The sequence below is a fragment of the Thamnophis sirtalis genome, unplaced genomic scaffold, assembly GCF_051295495.1.
Source record: "Thamnophis sirtalis isolate CommonGarterSnake01/CBP01778 unplaced genomic scaffold, rThaSir2_p1.2 scaffold_5, whole genome shotgun sequence".
Lineage (NCBI taxonomy): Eukaryota > Metazoa > Chordata > Lepidosauria > Squamata > Natricidae > Thamnophis > Thamnophis sirtalis.
The window spans coordinates 77,948,359-77,965,587 of record NW_028261385.1 but is presented as its reverse complement, the minus strand read 5'-3'; the positions used below and the strand labels follow the sequence as shown (position 1 = coordinate 77,965,587).

The 17,229-nt window shown below is 38.0% G+C and overlaps 1 protein-coding gene across 4 annotated transcripts in view; it reads left to right on the top strand.

Annotated features, from left to right (window-relative positions):
• The window catches only part of NFIB (nuclear factor I B), a 209,826-nt gene that overhangs the window by 110,942 nt on the left and 81,655 nt on the right, over positions 1-17,229 (top strand). For all 4 annotated transcript variants that reach the window (XM_014052912.2, XM_014052913.2, XM_014052914.2 and 1 more), the window contains exon 3: positions 14,761-14,814. In XM_014052912.2, the coding sequence (XP_013908387.1) occupies positions 14,761-14,814 (54 nt within the window). The remainder of the gene's footprint in view (positions 1-14,760; positions 14,815-17,229) is intronic.

Genomic DNA, 17,229 nt, shown 5'->3' with positions numbered 1-17,229 from the left:
TAGGTAGCTGTCATACAGTTTACTCTCATCTGCCTTTTTGCACTTAATTTTCAAATTATTTCCTTAGTTCATTTTCCCTTGAAGCAAATATCAGGATTCTTTTCCCTTTCCCCACCTGCAAGATATATTTACATTTTATTTTCAAAAATTATAGTTGGTATGGCTATTGTTTACATAAATAAGTTGTTGGATCACATCTTATTCATATTTAGTGTGTTTCTCCATAGAAATACCTGAAAAGTTTAGAATGCAATTTAGATTGTCCAGAAGTTTTATAATTGAGTATTTTAGAAATTATGTTACAGGCAAATATAAAGCAAACATACTAGCAAGCACATCATTGTTATGTTCTAATGTGGGAAAGCCATTAGACATGAAGACTTTACATCTCCGGACATACTCAATGTGGAGTTTGTAGGAGATGGCAGAATCTGAGAAAAATCTATGCAAATTTTTTGAAGTGAAACTATCCTTTTCCAGGAAATTGTTCATATATTGTTCTTTGGATTACATTGGTTCTGAGAGTTAAAATCTTGTTTATAGATTAATAGTCCTGTTTTAATACAGAAATCAGTGAGTAACTTCAGACTGCTATAATTAGAAATAAGGCTGAAAGGAAAACATATTTTCATATTGCAGGTATGTTATCTTTTTTAATAATAATTTCTATTGAAGTTTAAAAATTGATACAAACTAAGAAAATATGAAAACAATAAAGGGCTGAGCAAAAGATGGGGGAAAGAGTGTACATATATGAATATATATTTTAGTCTTAAATAAGTAAATCAATTTTATATTCTGTTCCTTTGCACAGCAACTAACCATTGTTGTTGTCCGTAAAATACAAAAAAAATTATCTTCCCATTCCTTATCTCCTTTCTATAAAGAAATCTCCAAAGTCTCTTCATTCAGATTGAAGAAGAAATCCATTAAGCATATTAAAATTGAATCCTTTCAAATAATGTCACACAAATTAATTTCACTTCATCTCAAAAGCTGCTTCACAAGTTTAATATTTTCCTCTTCTCATATTTTGTCTATAATAGATATTTAATAGCTCATCATTAGATGAGACAAGGATGGACAAGAAAAATTAATGAAAAGCTGCTAGGAGAAAAACCCCAATCATACATACTTTAACCTTGGTCTGATAAGCCAACTTCACGATTTTTTTGTTTTTCCTGCTAAAGGTCTTAAGTTTATTTCTTTTAAGTGATGTCCCAAAAACTTCATTCTTTATCTTTTCTCAGGAACTCCTCTATAAGCATAGCACAGTGATGGCAAACCTTTTCGGCACTGAGTGCCAAAAAGGTTGTGCAGAAATATTGTGTGCATGCGCTCTTCAAGGCCACACTCTGGAAAAGCCGACTTTCTGGGTTCTCACGTGCATGAGCACCCAATGATCAGCTGCCCAGTGTGCATGCACAGGGTGGTTTTTGGCACTGCCATGTACATGAAGGGATCACGCTCCAGAAAAGCCGAACTTTCAAGTTCTAGCGTGCATGTGCACCTGACAATCTGCTTGCTGGTGCACATTCACACACCAGTTTTTGGCACTGGTGAATGACAGCTGAATGACAGCTGATCATCGCGCATGCATGCACTCAAGAAACTCAGAAGACAAACAGGCAAGGCCACGTGTGCCGGGCGACATACCTTCATGTGCCATAAGTTCACCATCACAGGAGTAGCACATCTCTTTTATAAGTTCAAAGTAAGAAAGTTGTCCAAGTCACTCTTCTGAGTTGAAATCTACACACAAATGGATCCATGAGGTATTTCATCTGATTTATTATTTACTGTATTTTTTGGAGTATAAGACAAACTTTTTTCCTCCCTAAAAGAGGGTAAGAATAAGATGCACATCTTATACATTGAAAGTAGCCCCGCCCACCCACTGTGCCCCACCCTTTGGCTTCTGCCTTCCAGTAATTTACCTCCTTGCAGCAAACCGGAAAAATGGGGCTTGCAGAGGTGGCAATAGGCTATGGCAATCCTTGCAGGCTGAAACAGCTGATCATTGGGAGGCCCGTACTGAAACTGAAAGTGAAACGGGCTGTTTGCTGCAAGGAGGCAAATTGCTGGGAGGCAGAGGCAGATTTTTTTTCTTGTGCTAATCAGGCTAAACTGAAACAGGCTGTTTGCTGTTTGCTGCAAGAAGGTGTCAATAACTATAAATGCCTATAGAATGTTCAAATTATTAGACTTATTTTTTGAAGACTGCTTTATTATTTTTCTAGACAACTTAACAAAATGAAGAAGCTTTTTAAAATAAACGTTTGATCTGAAGAGGTCCAGTGCTATTGTATCTTCTTTGAAATAGCAGAGAATAATGTTTACTTCCAGAAAGCAACATCAATTTTAACAGCATCTGTGCAAGTATAGTCTGAAATGTAACACGACAAACAGTGTATATTGTTTGTAATGTTTGCTGTTTGCTGCAAGGAGGCAAATTGCTGGGAGGCAGAGGCAGATTTTTTTCCCCTTGGTTTCTTCTCCAAAAGCTAGGTGTTTCTTCCCCCAAAGCATACTTCGGAGCGTCTTATACTGCGAAAAATATGGTATGTGTCTCTTTTAGCTATGAAAATATCAGGTGGTTCTATTTGTAAGTCCTACATAATACCTTTGTCAATATCATTCTTGCAGCTTGCAAATTTTAAATACATGCACAAAATAGTCTGATTCTCAATTTATCTCCACAGAAAATATTCCTAAATTATTTCAAAATCTTACTTCCAGTGAATTTGGTATTTAGTCTATTTATAACTTTTCAAAGTCACTCTTCTTATCTCAATTTTGCTGCTTATTAAAAAAAAGTTTTCTTTAATTTCTTACATTTACATGAAATTGTTGAGGATTGAAGGAAAATCATCCAGGGATTTGTCCTTCTGGAGGTTCTTAATATAAAAAAAATAAATTTACAAGCCATTTCCAGTGAAAGTAATTAAGAGAGGAAATGGAGAAATTTAGTGTCGTTTTGAAGGCTCTGAATCGCTATTCTTTCATTACTATGAAATTTGCTGGGGACCACTATGGTCTTGTTATGGGGAGCATTGTGAGGAGCACTGTCGTCTTCTTAATCTGGAGTGGAATTTTGGGAGTCAGTTCATTCACAAGTCCTCTTTTACCACAGTCATCTACTCAACTGTCTTCAGTTCTCCATTGCTTTTCTTTCATCTCGATCAAGAGCCAGGTATTGGTGAAATACTGTATGGAAACAGTTTGCACTTTTGTCTTAGTGCATCATATATGGTGTAAGAAAAGCAGTGACAAATTGGGAAAAAATCTTAAGTCTATAAGAATAAATTAATTGTAAATAGAGTATATCATAACAGATGAAATAATTCCAATAGAACTTGTATCATCAGTTAAGAATTTCATTAGTGAAAGGGAGTTGCCTTTAAAATACATTCCTCATTTTTGTCATTATAATTTAATGCCTTTAACAATAGTAACCTAAAATTGCAGATAACACAGCTCATTATGAAATAACACAGTTAGAAAGTATACATATGTTGTTAGTACATTAATAATTCTAGTTACTATCCTATTTGGCAGTTTAAAACATTGCTTCGTAGTAGAAAAAGTTGACATATTCTAAATATAAGAGAATGCAATTTGAGGTTATGTGTGAAGAATTCTTATTGCTTAATGTTAGTCTTGTTGTAGTAAATGTACAGCTGTTACTGGACTGCAATTAATTCTTAAAAAATTAATTATATTATTTGTGTTACAACCCGGAACATTTTTTTGGAAATGTAATATGGTAATTTAATTCCAGCTATTAATTCCAGCACGGCTAACTTTGGAACATTTTAAAATTAAGAGACTCTTTTATTGCTCGTAATATTTATCTTCCCTCAGTTACATAATTTACAATGCTAGGAAATAATGCTTGAAACACACAATTGTTCTAGTGTTCTACTACTGTCTGTAACTTACTGTGGATAAGTTTCTGCTAGTTTGCTGATTGACATGCTCTCTTATTTTAGTTACTTACCACATCAGCAGGATTAACTTTTCAATATGGTTTGAAAAGGACAAATAAGCAGTAATAATTTCACCTGACTTGTTTTACTATTCCAATTAAGATATTAAAGATATTAAAAAGATATCCAATTAAGATATTAAATATAATAATATTCTTATAAATGTGTAATATATCCAGTAAAGATAGTGGACTTCAACTCTCAAAATTCTTCAGCCCCCATTCTGGCTCAGGAATTCTGGGAAGTGAAGTCATAATGTGGCTAAGGTTAAGAAAGGCCACTGTGTAAAGTAAATGAATCAAGTGGAGAACACTTGTGATAAAGAATGTTCTGTTTTTATCCTTTCCTGTGTTCCTTAGAGCAATGCTGCAATTTAATTCCTATAGGATCATTAGAAATTATGTAACAATATAGCTATATGAATATACTTTGAACTCTATCTAGTTTCCCCAGCTGCCAGAAGTCACAAAATGAGTTTGGAAGGTTTAGTTTTACACATTTTCATGTTGTCTAAGTCTGATATTCACAATTGGAAGTTGTCTTGCTTGGAAGTAATCACAGGTAAGATTAATTATAGGTTGCCATGTTTGGAGGAAATAGCAAGAATTCTTTTTTTTTTAAGTACCATTTTCTTTTCACCAAAGAAAGAAAGAAAGAAATATATTAAGTACATGAGATTAATGCATACTTCACTGTATTTGTTCTACCGCATTCTTAAATTGTGGGTGTGCAGAAAAGAATAAAAGAGGGAACTAAAATCTCCAGATTTGCAGTGCAATGGTGGGGAGATTATTAAAAAAAAAATAGCCCACTGTAACACATAAGGAAGTGACACACCAATGGAACATTAGGTGCCTAATACATAGTAATATAGTTTATTGGTCCTTTCCAACTCTGTTAAACCGTTAAAGGTAGTGGCCATCTACATTTTGGAGGGGAGTAGGAGAAAACTGATCAAAACAGAAAGGGATTTTATTTCACATCTTGAAAGACTTACAACTTATTTTACAGATCAAAATTATTCTTAGCAGAAATGCATCCCATTAAAACAGCTGAGAAAATGGCGAAAACTGAAAGGCTTGTTTTGTTATCTATTATAATTGCCACTATTGTTTATTTAATTAAAATTAAATAAAATTAATTTATTAATTTATTTAGTGTACAGAGGTCATGCAATCATTGACATACAAATTTAGTTTAAATGAAGCATTATAATATTTGCGTTGTATGTAAGATATGTAGACAATACAATATAGGAAATAATATATTAAATTAAGATAAAACCATAATAAAATTAACATAATATGGAGCCATAGAATTGTAATGGGACAAATGTTATAATTTAGTATCTAAGAAAGCTAACCATCTAATTGCTTCTGGTGTGGCTGAGATGAGATCAATCCAGGTGCCTTGAAATTTTCTGAGGGAACATTCTTGAATTGTATGTTTTATAGTGCACCACATTTGCATTTTGGGCTCTCAGCCATTCCCCACCTAAAGAGCTTTGCCTTAGTTCTGGTATGGCCTAATTCTATTCAGGCGGTTCCATATTTTGGGGGGCAGATACATTCCTGGAAGTGGTTTTGTTGCATCTGTGTGATCTGTTTGGTTGTGGTTATTAAAAGTCACCCATCTTAATCACCATTCTTTATCTAAATTGTAAAACTGTGGTACATTATTCCAGATTGGTTTCCTAGACTGAAATCTGGTGAGATATAGAGTCTAATATTTTATGTAATGGAAGATCTCTAGGAGTCAAAGGTATGTTTATTGTATTCCACTCTTGGACTGTCTATTGTAGTCACCTGAGATCAGGAGGGGCAATGTTAGAAAGAAAAAGGAGCCATGAGAAAGGTGTGGATTTAAAGGTTCCAGATATTATTCTCATTATGTCATTAAGGTAAACATTCATTTCTTTGGTTTTACAACTTCTTCCCCATGCAGATGTGTAGTATTTGGCAACAGAATGTTCTAAAGATTGTGCCACTATAAGCAATGTTTTGGCTTGTTTTTCCCAGTCTGTCCCTGCGATTTTCTTAATCAAGTTGTTCCTGGTTTTTAATTTTTGTCCAATTACTTTAAGGTGTTTTCCAAATGTGAGGGATCAGTCAAGGTTATTTTGAGTTAGTTTGAACGGTAGTTGTGTTTTGTCCTCTCCGTTTAACTCCCCCCCCCCCCCATGATTGCTTAGATGGAAGGTGCATACTTTGGTTTCATTTGGATTAAGGCACAGCTGCCTCTTCTCATAATATTGGTTTAGTAAACAATTTAAATCTTGATAAAGGCAAATTACCAAGGCAAATTGCTGCTATAATCCATTTTGTTAAAACTAGAGAAGAGAGGTTTTTGAAATGCCCATGAAAGGGTATGTCTAAAGGTATTTTAAAAAAATCATAGCAATTAATATACCAATGTGTAAAGAAGTTTAATTCACAATTAATATTCAAAACTGCTATGAGAAAAACATTGAGGTGTGGTAAAAGTAGTGCTTTTTGGAATTTGGAAACAGTTATATGGTGTAAATATCTCACTGGTTTATAAAAGGGAATAAACTGCAAAGAAAACTATTCTTATGTGGGCAGATTCTGTTTGGCTCTCAGGTCTTTGATAAGTTGTTTAAATGTGCTGAGTGTACACTCGTAATCTATGATTAGGAACACCTGGAAAAGCTGAGATGTTGGGTTTTTGTAAGATTATTATCAATACGGTTTAGGACAAAAGGCAACTGTGACAAATAACAATAACTTCATCCACTATGCCTGTGATGGCGAACCTATGCCACAGGTGGCACTTAGAGCCCTCTCTGAGGGCAAGTGAGCTGTCGCCCATCTCAGTTCTACCATGTGTGCCTCCCGCCGGCCAGCTGAGTTTCAGGTCGTGCAGAATGGTTGAATGCATGTGCAGGGGGCGGGGGGAGCAGGGGGGTGCACCGCCCTCCTGTGGCCCATTTTTGGTCCTAGGAGGCTGCAGAGAAGGCCTACTCGGCCCAAAATGGGGCACAGGGTGAAGTTGTAGTCGGTTTCCGTGCGGCCTGTTTTTGCTCTTGCTCTTTGTCGGTTTCCGTGCAGCCTGTTTTTGCTGTTTTGAGGCTGCAGGGAGGCCTCCTAGGCCCAAAATGGAATAAAGGGGGGTGTCACATGGGTCACACGGTAGAGGTTACGCATGCATTACATTATGGGTGGGGGTGCACGCTGTAGCGCCCGCGACACTATGCTATGACACCGGTCCATACACCCATTTTGACTTTAGGTAGTCCTTAATGCTACAATTAGAATACAAAAGGCTATCTGGACTATTCCTTGGGAATTTAAATTGGATCCTTTAAGAGAAGGAAAGGAAGTGTAAGGTCCTATATTTCCAACTACATTGAAAAGTAGTTATGCATAAGCCTTAGATGAATATAGCTTCAGTCCTGCTAGGATATGCTGTGCTCCTCTGAAAAGAATGAAATATGGCCACTGTTTTTTGAGCATTTTGTATGACATCATTTTGATATGTACTGCATTTGGGGAAGCTATGGAAAACCATGCCCAAATAGTTAAAAAGTTTAATTTGTTTGGTACTCCGGCCATATTTCCTCCAGGCGTGTCATTTAGGCGTCTTTGCAAAGATCAATTTCTCAGTTTTAGTAGTTGCTTTCAGTAATTCCTCAGAGCAATAATTGGCTAGAGCATTAAGCGCTCATTTAAGTGCAAAAAACTTTTGTGACAGGACTTCTGTGACATCTGCATGCAACAAAGTTGCAATATCTGTGTTTGCTAGTTTGTGGGGATGAGGTTCTAATTGATCATTGTAGTCATTTTTTTTCCCCATTTTATTTGACATTTATAGGCCGCCCTTTTCCCTGAGGGGACTCAGGGCAGTTTACAATTTGTAGGAAGGGGGTGCAAGACAAAACACAAAAAGAAAATGTGAAATATAATAAAATAAAACAATAAAACACAACATTCATTCAGCATTCGGGTGGGGCGAAATTAGGGGCTTATCCCCAGGCCTGACGGGATAGCCAGATCTTAAGGGCTGTGCGGAAGGTCTGGACGGTGGTGAGGGTACGAATCTCCACGGGGAGATCGTTCCAAAGCGTCGGAGCTGCTACTGAGAAGGCTCTCCTCCGCGTAGTCGCCAGTCGGCATGAGTCATGAGTGAAGTTTTGTAAAGATTAAACAGCAGGGAAAATAAAATATATCTCTCCCTCATGTAAGTTGTAATATCATTTGTGTGGCGGCCTTGCATACTGCATCGAAACTTGATTCTAGAATTCTTATAAAGATTATGCATACACAACAGTAATCTTCTATTAATGGCAATGTTCATATGCTTAGTGCTCTATGGGCTAGACTTGGAACTAGACTGGATATGAACCTAAAACCAATAATGTAGTATAATATTGAGCTTATTTTAAATGTGTAGTTTTGGACCAGGTATTGAAGTATAAAGCCCTGCCAATCAATAGAATGTCCAGTCCTGAAACTTATTAGCTTATTTAGAATATGGGTATCCAAACCTTTGGCTTGCCTGGGTTGTATTGAATGAAGAGGAATTTTCTTGTGCTGCATATAAAGTATATAATGCAGTTAATGAATATAAATAACAAATTTACTTTTTTTTAATTTTTACAATCTTATGGGGCTGCAATACTAGTTGTTCAGGGCCGCATGTGACCCACAATCATGGGTTGGACATACCTGTTCTGGATCAATCCAGTCGACTAATTTTTTGTATAAATGTCTAACATAGAACTTACTTATTATATTTAAAAGGCATATAATTAGCAAGCAGGTCTCTGGTGTCATTTTATAAATGGATAATATGAAAGCTAGTCATCTGGAGTTTGTGCAGGTTTTTTTTATATATATATAAGTAAACAGGGACGTAAGAAATGGGGTCCATGATTTAAAATTATGTGTAATATTTCAGGGTAATAAAAGCCACCACAAATCTACCTCGTTCTGCTCCAAGAGCTGCTGTGATAAAGATTTTTACTCACTTATCAACAAGCTTTTAGCTTGCCATGTTTCTTGAAGTCAGAATATATCAAGTTCAGCAACAATAATTCATGAAAATGGAGTCTTTGGATTTAATATTCCATCCTGCAATATCCCATAAAATAATTATTAGAATTTTGATGTATACACGTATCAATATGAGCACCCATTAGTGGCCATGTAAGAAGTAGATCCTCAAGAATGGTGAGAACATAGGTTTGGTACATACTGTTTGGTATCAACTGTTGGAGAAATTAGTACTGTATATTTTGGATATATTTTGGAACAGAAGAGGCAATTCCAAGAAGAGCATGAGACCAAAACCCAGGTTTCTGTCTCTTGAATGGTTGCTTTCTCTTGAATGTTGCTGATTGAGTTTACTGACCTAGTCCTGAGTGCATGGTTGGACTAGATTGCTTAATGGTTTCACTGTAGAATGTGTGTCTCTTAATTCATCCAATCTCTGTATGGAGTCAGTTTATTCTGAATCTGGCAATGCATTGTGTCCTTGACTTATAATCACAATTGAGATCAGAATTTAAGTCACTAAGGGATGCTGTCATTAAGCAAGTCATCATGTGGCAAGACCTAGTTTTATGATCATTTTTACCATCGTTGTTAAGCGAATCACACAGTAATTATGTAAATCACACAGTCGTTAAACAACTTCGGCTTCCCCAATTGACTTTGCTTATATGAAGTTGGACAGGAAGGTTGCAAATTGTGATCACATGCCTACAAAATGCTGCAACAGTCGTAAATGTGAGCCAATGGCCAAGCACCTGAATTGTAATCATGCGAACATTGGAATGTTGTAAAAATTGTAATTTCAAGGTTGGATCATAAGTCACTTTTGAACTGTTTTTCAACTAATGATTGTAAGTAAAGAACTATGACTTACAACCTCGGCACATTCTCTAGCTAACTTGAGTTTGTTGGTTGAAGCTTTTCTTAAGACATTGCTGGTGAAACAGTCCTGAGGTTACCTAGATTCAATTTTTTTCCCTTAGATTTTGAAAGTGGTGATACAGTTTTGAGACAACTGTTCCAAAACCAGGCTAGATTTCTCTAAACCGAAGACATGTACTGAGAATATTGAGAAGATGCTCAGGAAGAGCTTCATTTTGAAAAGCAAAATGATGGAAGTCATTCTGTATGTAGCAAATTTATTAAGAGTTTCCACAGTGGAACAGCTCACTCAAGGACAGAATAATTGCCCTTTGAAATCTCATTGCCTTCTATTCACTCCATGGTTGGAATAAGTGGAGTAATCTGATTGGTCTGCAAGTAATAATTGTACTTATCTCATCTTTGCCTTTTTCCTGCTTGAGAGTTAAGTCCTCCACGGTTCTTTTTTTCTAATAGATTCAGGAGTAAATACTCTATTAGCTGTTTGTTGCTTGTTGGTGTGAGCAGAAGGAATCTTAACAGCTTCTTCTGTTCTATTTAGTGATCCTCAGTGTACTTTTATAAAGTAATTACTTTATTACTACTTATTTTTCACCAAAGATAAAATTTGAAAAATCAAGATAACCAGTTGTGTTGTGAACTGGCATTGTCTAGTTTTGAAGTCTGCTAGATTCTTCCTTTTTAAGCTCATATACTATCCATATAAGCAATGCAGTTGCTGAACAAACAGCAAGTAATCTGGAAGTGGGTAGTATCCCTCTACCAGAATGGGAAAAAGTTGTTGATTCTCCATTTCTGTCTGTAGATCCCATTATAAAAAGTTAGATCCTGTTGATCTGAAGAGTAAGTAGGGTCAAAGTTACTTGCTAAAGTTGTAAAGTTTGTTTATATTCATCCATTTTCTGCTGCTTCAAAGGCTTGGGTGGTGTCTGTTATTCAGTGTACACATGGTCTCTTCTTCTTTTTCCTCATTCTTGCATCCTGTTTTATATCAACTAACCCCCCCCCCCTGTACATTCTGTTCTCTCCCTCCCCTCTTTTAGTCATAATCTCTATTTTTATGGTTTTATGTATGTATTTTTCTGGTTTTATTGCCTTTAATGTTGTAAACCATTCAGAGTTGCCTCATGGTGAGATGGATAGGGAACAAATAAGCTAATTAATTAATTAAATATACTTGCCACTTACATTAGAAAATTGAAAAAATTCTAGCCGTTCCTAACTGCTGGTTCTGAAGGCTTCCCGTTTACTTCCCTATTCCTTTCATCTCCTCAGGAGCTTCAATCTTCTTAGCACTTCCTTATATTTTAACTGGATCATGATGTTTCCTTCTGCAAGCAATTCTGCTAAGCATCTTTGTCAAGAAATCTCCCCCACTGCTTACTGGATATCTGGCTCTCAAATATCTCCCTTCTGCGGGATCATATAAGAAGGATGTCAAGTTTATTGAACCATTTTCTGTAATTTTACAGTTTACTCCCATGACCTTTTGCTTGTAGTTTTCAATCACACTGAAAATACATCCAATCTTACGAGACCATTTCTTCTTGGAGAATAGAACATTACGTCCTCCTCCTTCCCTTTTTATATACAGCTCCTGTCTCCTTCCCATTTGATGCGGGAGAAGGCAAATATGTCTTGGACTTTTTATGCCACTGGGCATTATGAATGCTTTGACGGATCTAATTGTAATAGCTTTCTATAACCAGGTGGCATGACTGGCTGCACAATCAGGCTCAGTATTACTTGATTGGAAATCCCAAGGGAGATAAGTTTATAAATATCACCCTAGTGATAGCGATTGGCCAACTGAAGATGAAATGGTTCTTGAAGAAAAAGAAGAGATGGAACACCCTCCTCTTCTTGCTGTCCTGTGTATTCCACTGATGAAGAAAGGACAGGAAACAGGATGTCTGGAAAATTATTTTCTCTTTCTAGTGGCCCAATTCACGAGAGTTGATTCTGTGTTTTGATAAAAGTAGTAAAAAATTAGTTGTGATCACAAGTAGTGACTCTACTTGCCATGGTTTTTTTCTGTTATCTTCCATTAGATTCAATATCTGTGATAAATGCAGATGGTCTCCAGAATTGAAATTTCCAGTCTCATAACTGGTCAAACTACAAGTGATATAGCCTGAATTTGCTCTCTAATGTCAGTCTTCATAATAAGAAGGCAAAAATAGATTTACATCCTGATATAGATGTAACTTAATTCATACATATTTGCTGATTTAATATAAAGTATGCTAAACAGATATATTTTAAATGTTGCATATAATAGGTATTAAGATTCAAAAATTTGGGTTCAACTTGCCATTGCATAAAATAAAGGTTATGATATATCTGTATACTAGCTGAATACTTGTGCTCCGCTACGAAACTATGTGATCAGCTTGATAAATCAATACTTAACAGCTTAAAAATTAATGAGTAGTTACCATTGACTTCTCCTATCCCTTCTCTCCCTGAGGCTTGCTCCACAAAATCCTCCCCTATCCTAGCCACTTCTCTTCCTCAGGCTTGCCCCACAGAAATGTCCCCTATCCTATTCCTTTCTCTCCCTCAGGCTTGCCCCACAGAATCCTCCCCTATCCTTTCGCCTTTTCTCCCTCAGGCTTGCCCTACAAAATCCTCCCCTATCCTATTCCCTTCTCTCCCTGAAGCTGTTCCCACAGAAGCTGCATCTATCCTATCCCCCCTCTCTCTCAGGCTTGCCCCACAGAAGCTCCACATATCATATCACCTTCTCTCCCTCAAGCTGGTCCCACAGAATCCACACCTATCCTATTCCCCTCTCTCCCTCAGGTTTTCCCATAGAAGTCCCACCTATATTATCACTTTTTCTCCCTCAAGCTTGCCCCACAGAATCCTCCCTAACCTATCCCCTTCTCTCTCTCAGGCTTGCCCCACAGAAGCCCCACCTATCCTATCCCCCTCTCTCCCTCAGGTTTGCCCCACACAAGCCCTACCTATCTTACTTATCACCTTCTCTCCCTCAGGTTTGCCTCAAAGAAGCCCCTCCTATCTTATCACCTTCTCTCCCTCAGGTTCTTTTCCAAGCTCCCAGCCAGCAGGCTGAATGAGTCACACACTGGCCACACCCATGTTCAAGTTTTCAGGTTGGGAGGGGGGTAGAATGTCTAACTCCTTAGCATCAGAGCATGTTAATAATAATATACCAAATACTAATGCTTTGATGGTCATTCTGAAAAATCCTTTGTTACCGAGCACCTAGAAGCCAAAAGGAACAAATGTACCAAATTCCAAGTTTGTAGGCTTTACGGTTCTGGAGATTTCGTGATTCCTGCATGAGTGTTTTTGTGTTTATACATATAAATTGTGTTAGGCAGAATAGATGGAATTGAAAACTATAGAAATCATTATAATTTATGCTTAAATTAATTATCAAAACTAAAATACTTGATATTCTTAAAAAATCATGTTTCTGATATAGAAAGCATTACAGATATCTGTGGTTAATAACCATTGGTTCAGCTAATAATAGTGCTGCAAAAATGGTAATTATAACTGCTCCTTGAAATTATGGCTGTTGCAGTGCCCCCACAATCACATCATCAAATTTGGGGCACTTAGTAGTCTGCCCACATTTACGACCATAGTGTGTACTTCAGCTTTCCCTTCATACCTACTACCTCAAAATTCGGCCTGTTTGGTCACCCTGTACTCTGCTGCCTATCCTTGCCCTTCCCCCCCTTTCACTGCTGATAAAACATACCAGGCTGAAACAACTGCTAAGCTCTTTATGAGGCCCTCACACAACCTTCCCATAGTATCTTGCTATAGTAAAAGCTTAACAGCTTATGCCTTTGAAGCATTAAATTTCATATAAACTTTATTAATACTAAGTTAACTTTCTATCAAATTTATTTAACTATATTATTTCAGACCCTTTTTATGATTCTATTATAACATTCATTCATATTATATCTGTATCCGATGATGCTAACTTGGGGCTAAGCTCAATAAATATATTTGGTTCCACCACAAATCCGCGAAGCCCTTATCCGCGGAGACATAAGCGCGAAGACTAATTCGTGCCATTCTAAGCGCTAAGGAAAAACGCGACCCTACCGCGATGACATAATCGCGGAGGGCAAATTCACACATTCCCAAGCACTCAGTACCCTAAACCTAACCCTAAACCTAACCCTAAACCTAACCCTAAACCTAAACCTAAACCTAACCCTAAACCTAACCCTAAAACAAACCCCTAAACCTAATCCTAACACTTACCTTAATTGAAATCGGCTTTCTGCTGCGGCGCCGTTTTAAAGCGCCCTTCTGTTGCCGCGCTGTTGTCGCGGCAGTGATGATGCGCGGTGATGACGTTGCGGCTTTAGCGCCGCGATTTTATCACCACGATTTTGACGAGCGTGGTTTTGTCGTGCCACGAATATATTTATGGACAGATAACATTTTAGTGGGAGAGGTTTGGACATTATTGTATATGTTTCCTGTGGATCTTGAAAAGATTGTTCCATTAAAGTGTTATTTATTTATGTAAGCAATGTTTACAGCTCTTGAGCCTTATGGGGGTTTCTAAATGTGTGCCTCATATAGCTTGTGTTTTTTTAACCATTTTTATACCTCAACATTTTGGGAATGATACTTTTTCCATTCTTCAGTTGTAGCACATTGTTTCCAGTTGTATATTTTAGGAAATATAGGCCAGGTATGCATAACGATTAAGCAAAACTTTCATAAGGGATACCAAACTATGCTTTCCCCTCATTCTTCAATGATAACAGTTAATTATTCAAAACTACATTATACAAACTGATTCATTCAAAACACTGTAAGCTTTGTGATATGCTAAAACAAATAATATATATATTTTCATATTTTTTGTTTGGTAGATTCTGGACAATCAGGAAGTCCAAGCCACAACGATCCTGCCAAGAATCCACCAGGTAAAAATGAATTTTAGGCCATTCATAGTTGCATGTTGTTTGAGAGCAGATTGTGTTATTCATAAATACTTTGTTTTCATAACACATTTATCTGTGGCAAATTTAAACATGATTGCATCTAATTTCATCGTGATACGGTAAACCAAAAACTAAAAGTAAGCACAGCAGCTGCTTTCCATACCATGCTAGGCCAAAATATAGTTATTTACTATAGTTGATCCAATGGATCATGTAATCTCCAACAGTATATGTAATTGATTAGCACTTTTTAGTGGGGTTAGGTTAAACAATAGATTTATTAATTTTTATGGAATGGAAATAAGAAGCTGACTCAATTGTTTTTATAATATTAACAAATAATCATCTAATGACTGTTAAAAGTTATGGCAGCACTGAAAAACTGGATGTATGACCAGTCCCTGAAGTTCCAGCCATTGCAACACCACCGTGGTGACATGATTGCAACTCAGGCACATAATATTGTTGTAGGAAGCGATGATCACCATTTGTGGGATTAATTGCTGGTTTTCCAAAGTCAATAGGGAAGTCAGCAGGTAAATTTGTAAGTAGGTCCCATGCATACATTTCTCCTTGTCCATGCTGAGCCTCCCAGCCCCCCCCCCCCCCCGGCTGTACCTCCATACTCCTTACTTTGGACTTCCACCACTTCCTGCATGGCTTAGGGATAAGATAGAAGCCAGGATTGCTGTTGCTAAGTGAAATAATCACATGATGTCATGCTTTACAATTACATTATTTAGCAATGGAAATCCCAGTCCCAATTGCTTTCGTAACCTGAGGACTACTTATATAAAGACTTTATGTATATTAGATTTCTAGAAAAGGAAGTTTGTATTCTACCTTAGACTTTATATTCTATTTTTCTATTTGACGCGTTACAAATTTGATAATGTAGAGCAAGGATTAGCAACATTTTTGAGTTTGACTTGCATTTGGAATGTTGAAAGCTATAATGGACACATTCATAAAATTATTATTAGCTGCTTATTCTCCTGTGCGCTGCTTGGAGAGTCCAAGCATGGGTTAAATTCAGTCTATTCGCCCAAGGACTGAGTTAATTTTCTTAGCCTCCTCTCCTCATTGAGGACCAGTTCAAAAACTCAGTCCAGCCCAGTTTTGGGGAGTTCCTCAGTATTTGGGTGAATAGACTGGGACTCTCCTAGTTAGATAGAGATTTTCTTATTTTTGTCATCATCTTAGTCAGGAGAAAAATTATGCTTTAAAATGAGGTTCCTGTTAAATTGCTGAGAGGACTTCGGAGATTCCTGGCTCTCTGTTTGCCAACAGAGCTGAGGTTCGTTGGGGTGCTTGTCCGGCAGTGGCAGGAGCCCCCCCCCCCCAAGCTGTCCTTTAACTGTTTATCACCCGGAGATCTCGACGGAGGCTCCGGATTGCATCTGGCAGCTCCCTTATTGCCCGAAGAAGCGAGGCAGCCAATTTGAAGCCGTTTTGGCGCGCTTTCAAGCTCCGGCCGTTACAGCTACCATGCTTTTACTCTCAGCAAGCAGATAGCTGCAGGGGAGTTTTTTTAGCCTTAGTTCGAGGCACCGACAAGGCTTCCTCCCCCAAGAAGACCATACTCCCATCCGGAGGACATTTCTGTGTGGCGCGCAGCTTTTATTGACTTGCACCTGTGCCAGGCCTACTGCTTTTGCAGCCTTGAAAACTGCAGGCGAAGACATCATGGCTGAAAGAAGCAAGAGGGTGCCAGAGGACAATCCAGAACCCTCATCAAAACACAGTAGGCCAGATTCACCTGAGGTGGAAAAAGGAATCAAGGGCACTAAAGGGAAGGGGACCCCTAACCCCAGAGGTGGCAAGGCCTTATCCAAGGCTGAGGCCCGCAGGCATAGGGCTCTAAAAAAGACCTTTGAAAGGGCCAGAAGACTGTCCATTTCATCTGGACAGCCATCTAGGGATCCTAGTCCCTTGCCCCAGCCTCAAGAGGTTTTTCCCCAGGATTCTCCAAGAGAGTGTAATTCTCCCCCAATTATGGAGGAGGAATTTCAAGCCTCTTTACCTGCAGCTTCCCTGGGGTATCCAGAGTCTTCCTCCATCCAGGAAGAAATATGCCCTTTTGGCTGCTCTACCCTTGAGGAGAACCCAGTTCCCTCTAGACAGGCTGGCAGGGAGGGGTGGGAAACTTCAAGATCCCCTGAGGATCAGGGCCCCAACCCGTCGTCTCAGATGCAAAGGGCCATTGAACAGACCATTGAGAGGGGCATACAGGTTGGTATTCGAAAGAAGCTCCAGTCCTCCAAAGCCACTTCTACCAAGACTGTCCAGAAGCCTGTCCCAGGGGATCAGGTACAATGTCCCCCTTCTCCAGGCACATCTATCGCCACAGAGGAATCTGTTCTGGAAGAGGACAATGCAGAGGAGCAGGAATTTTTA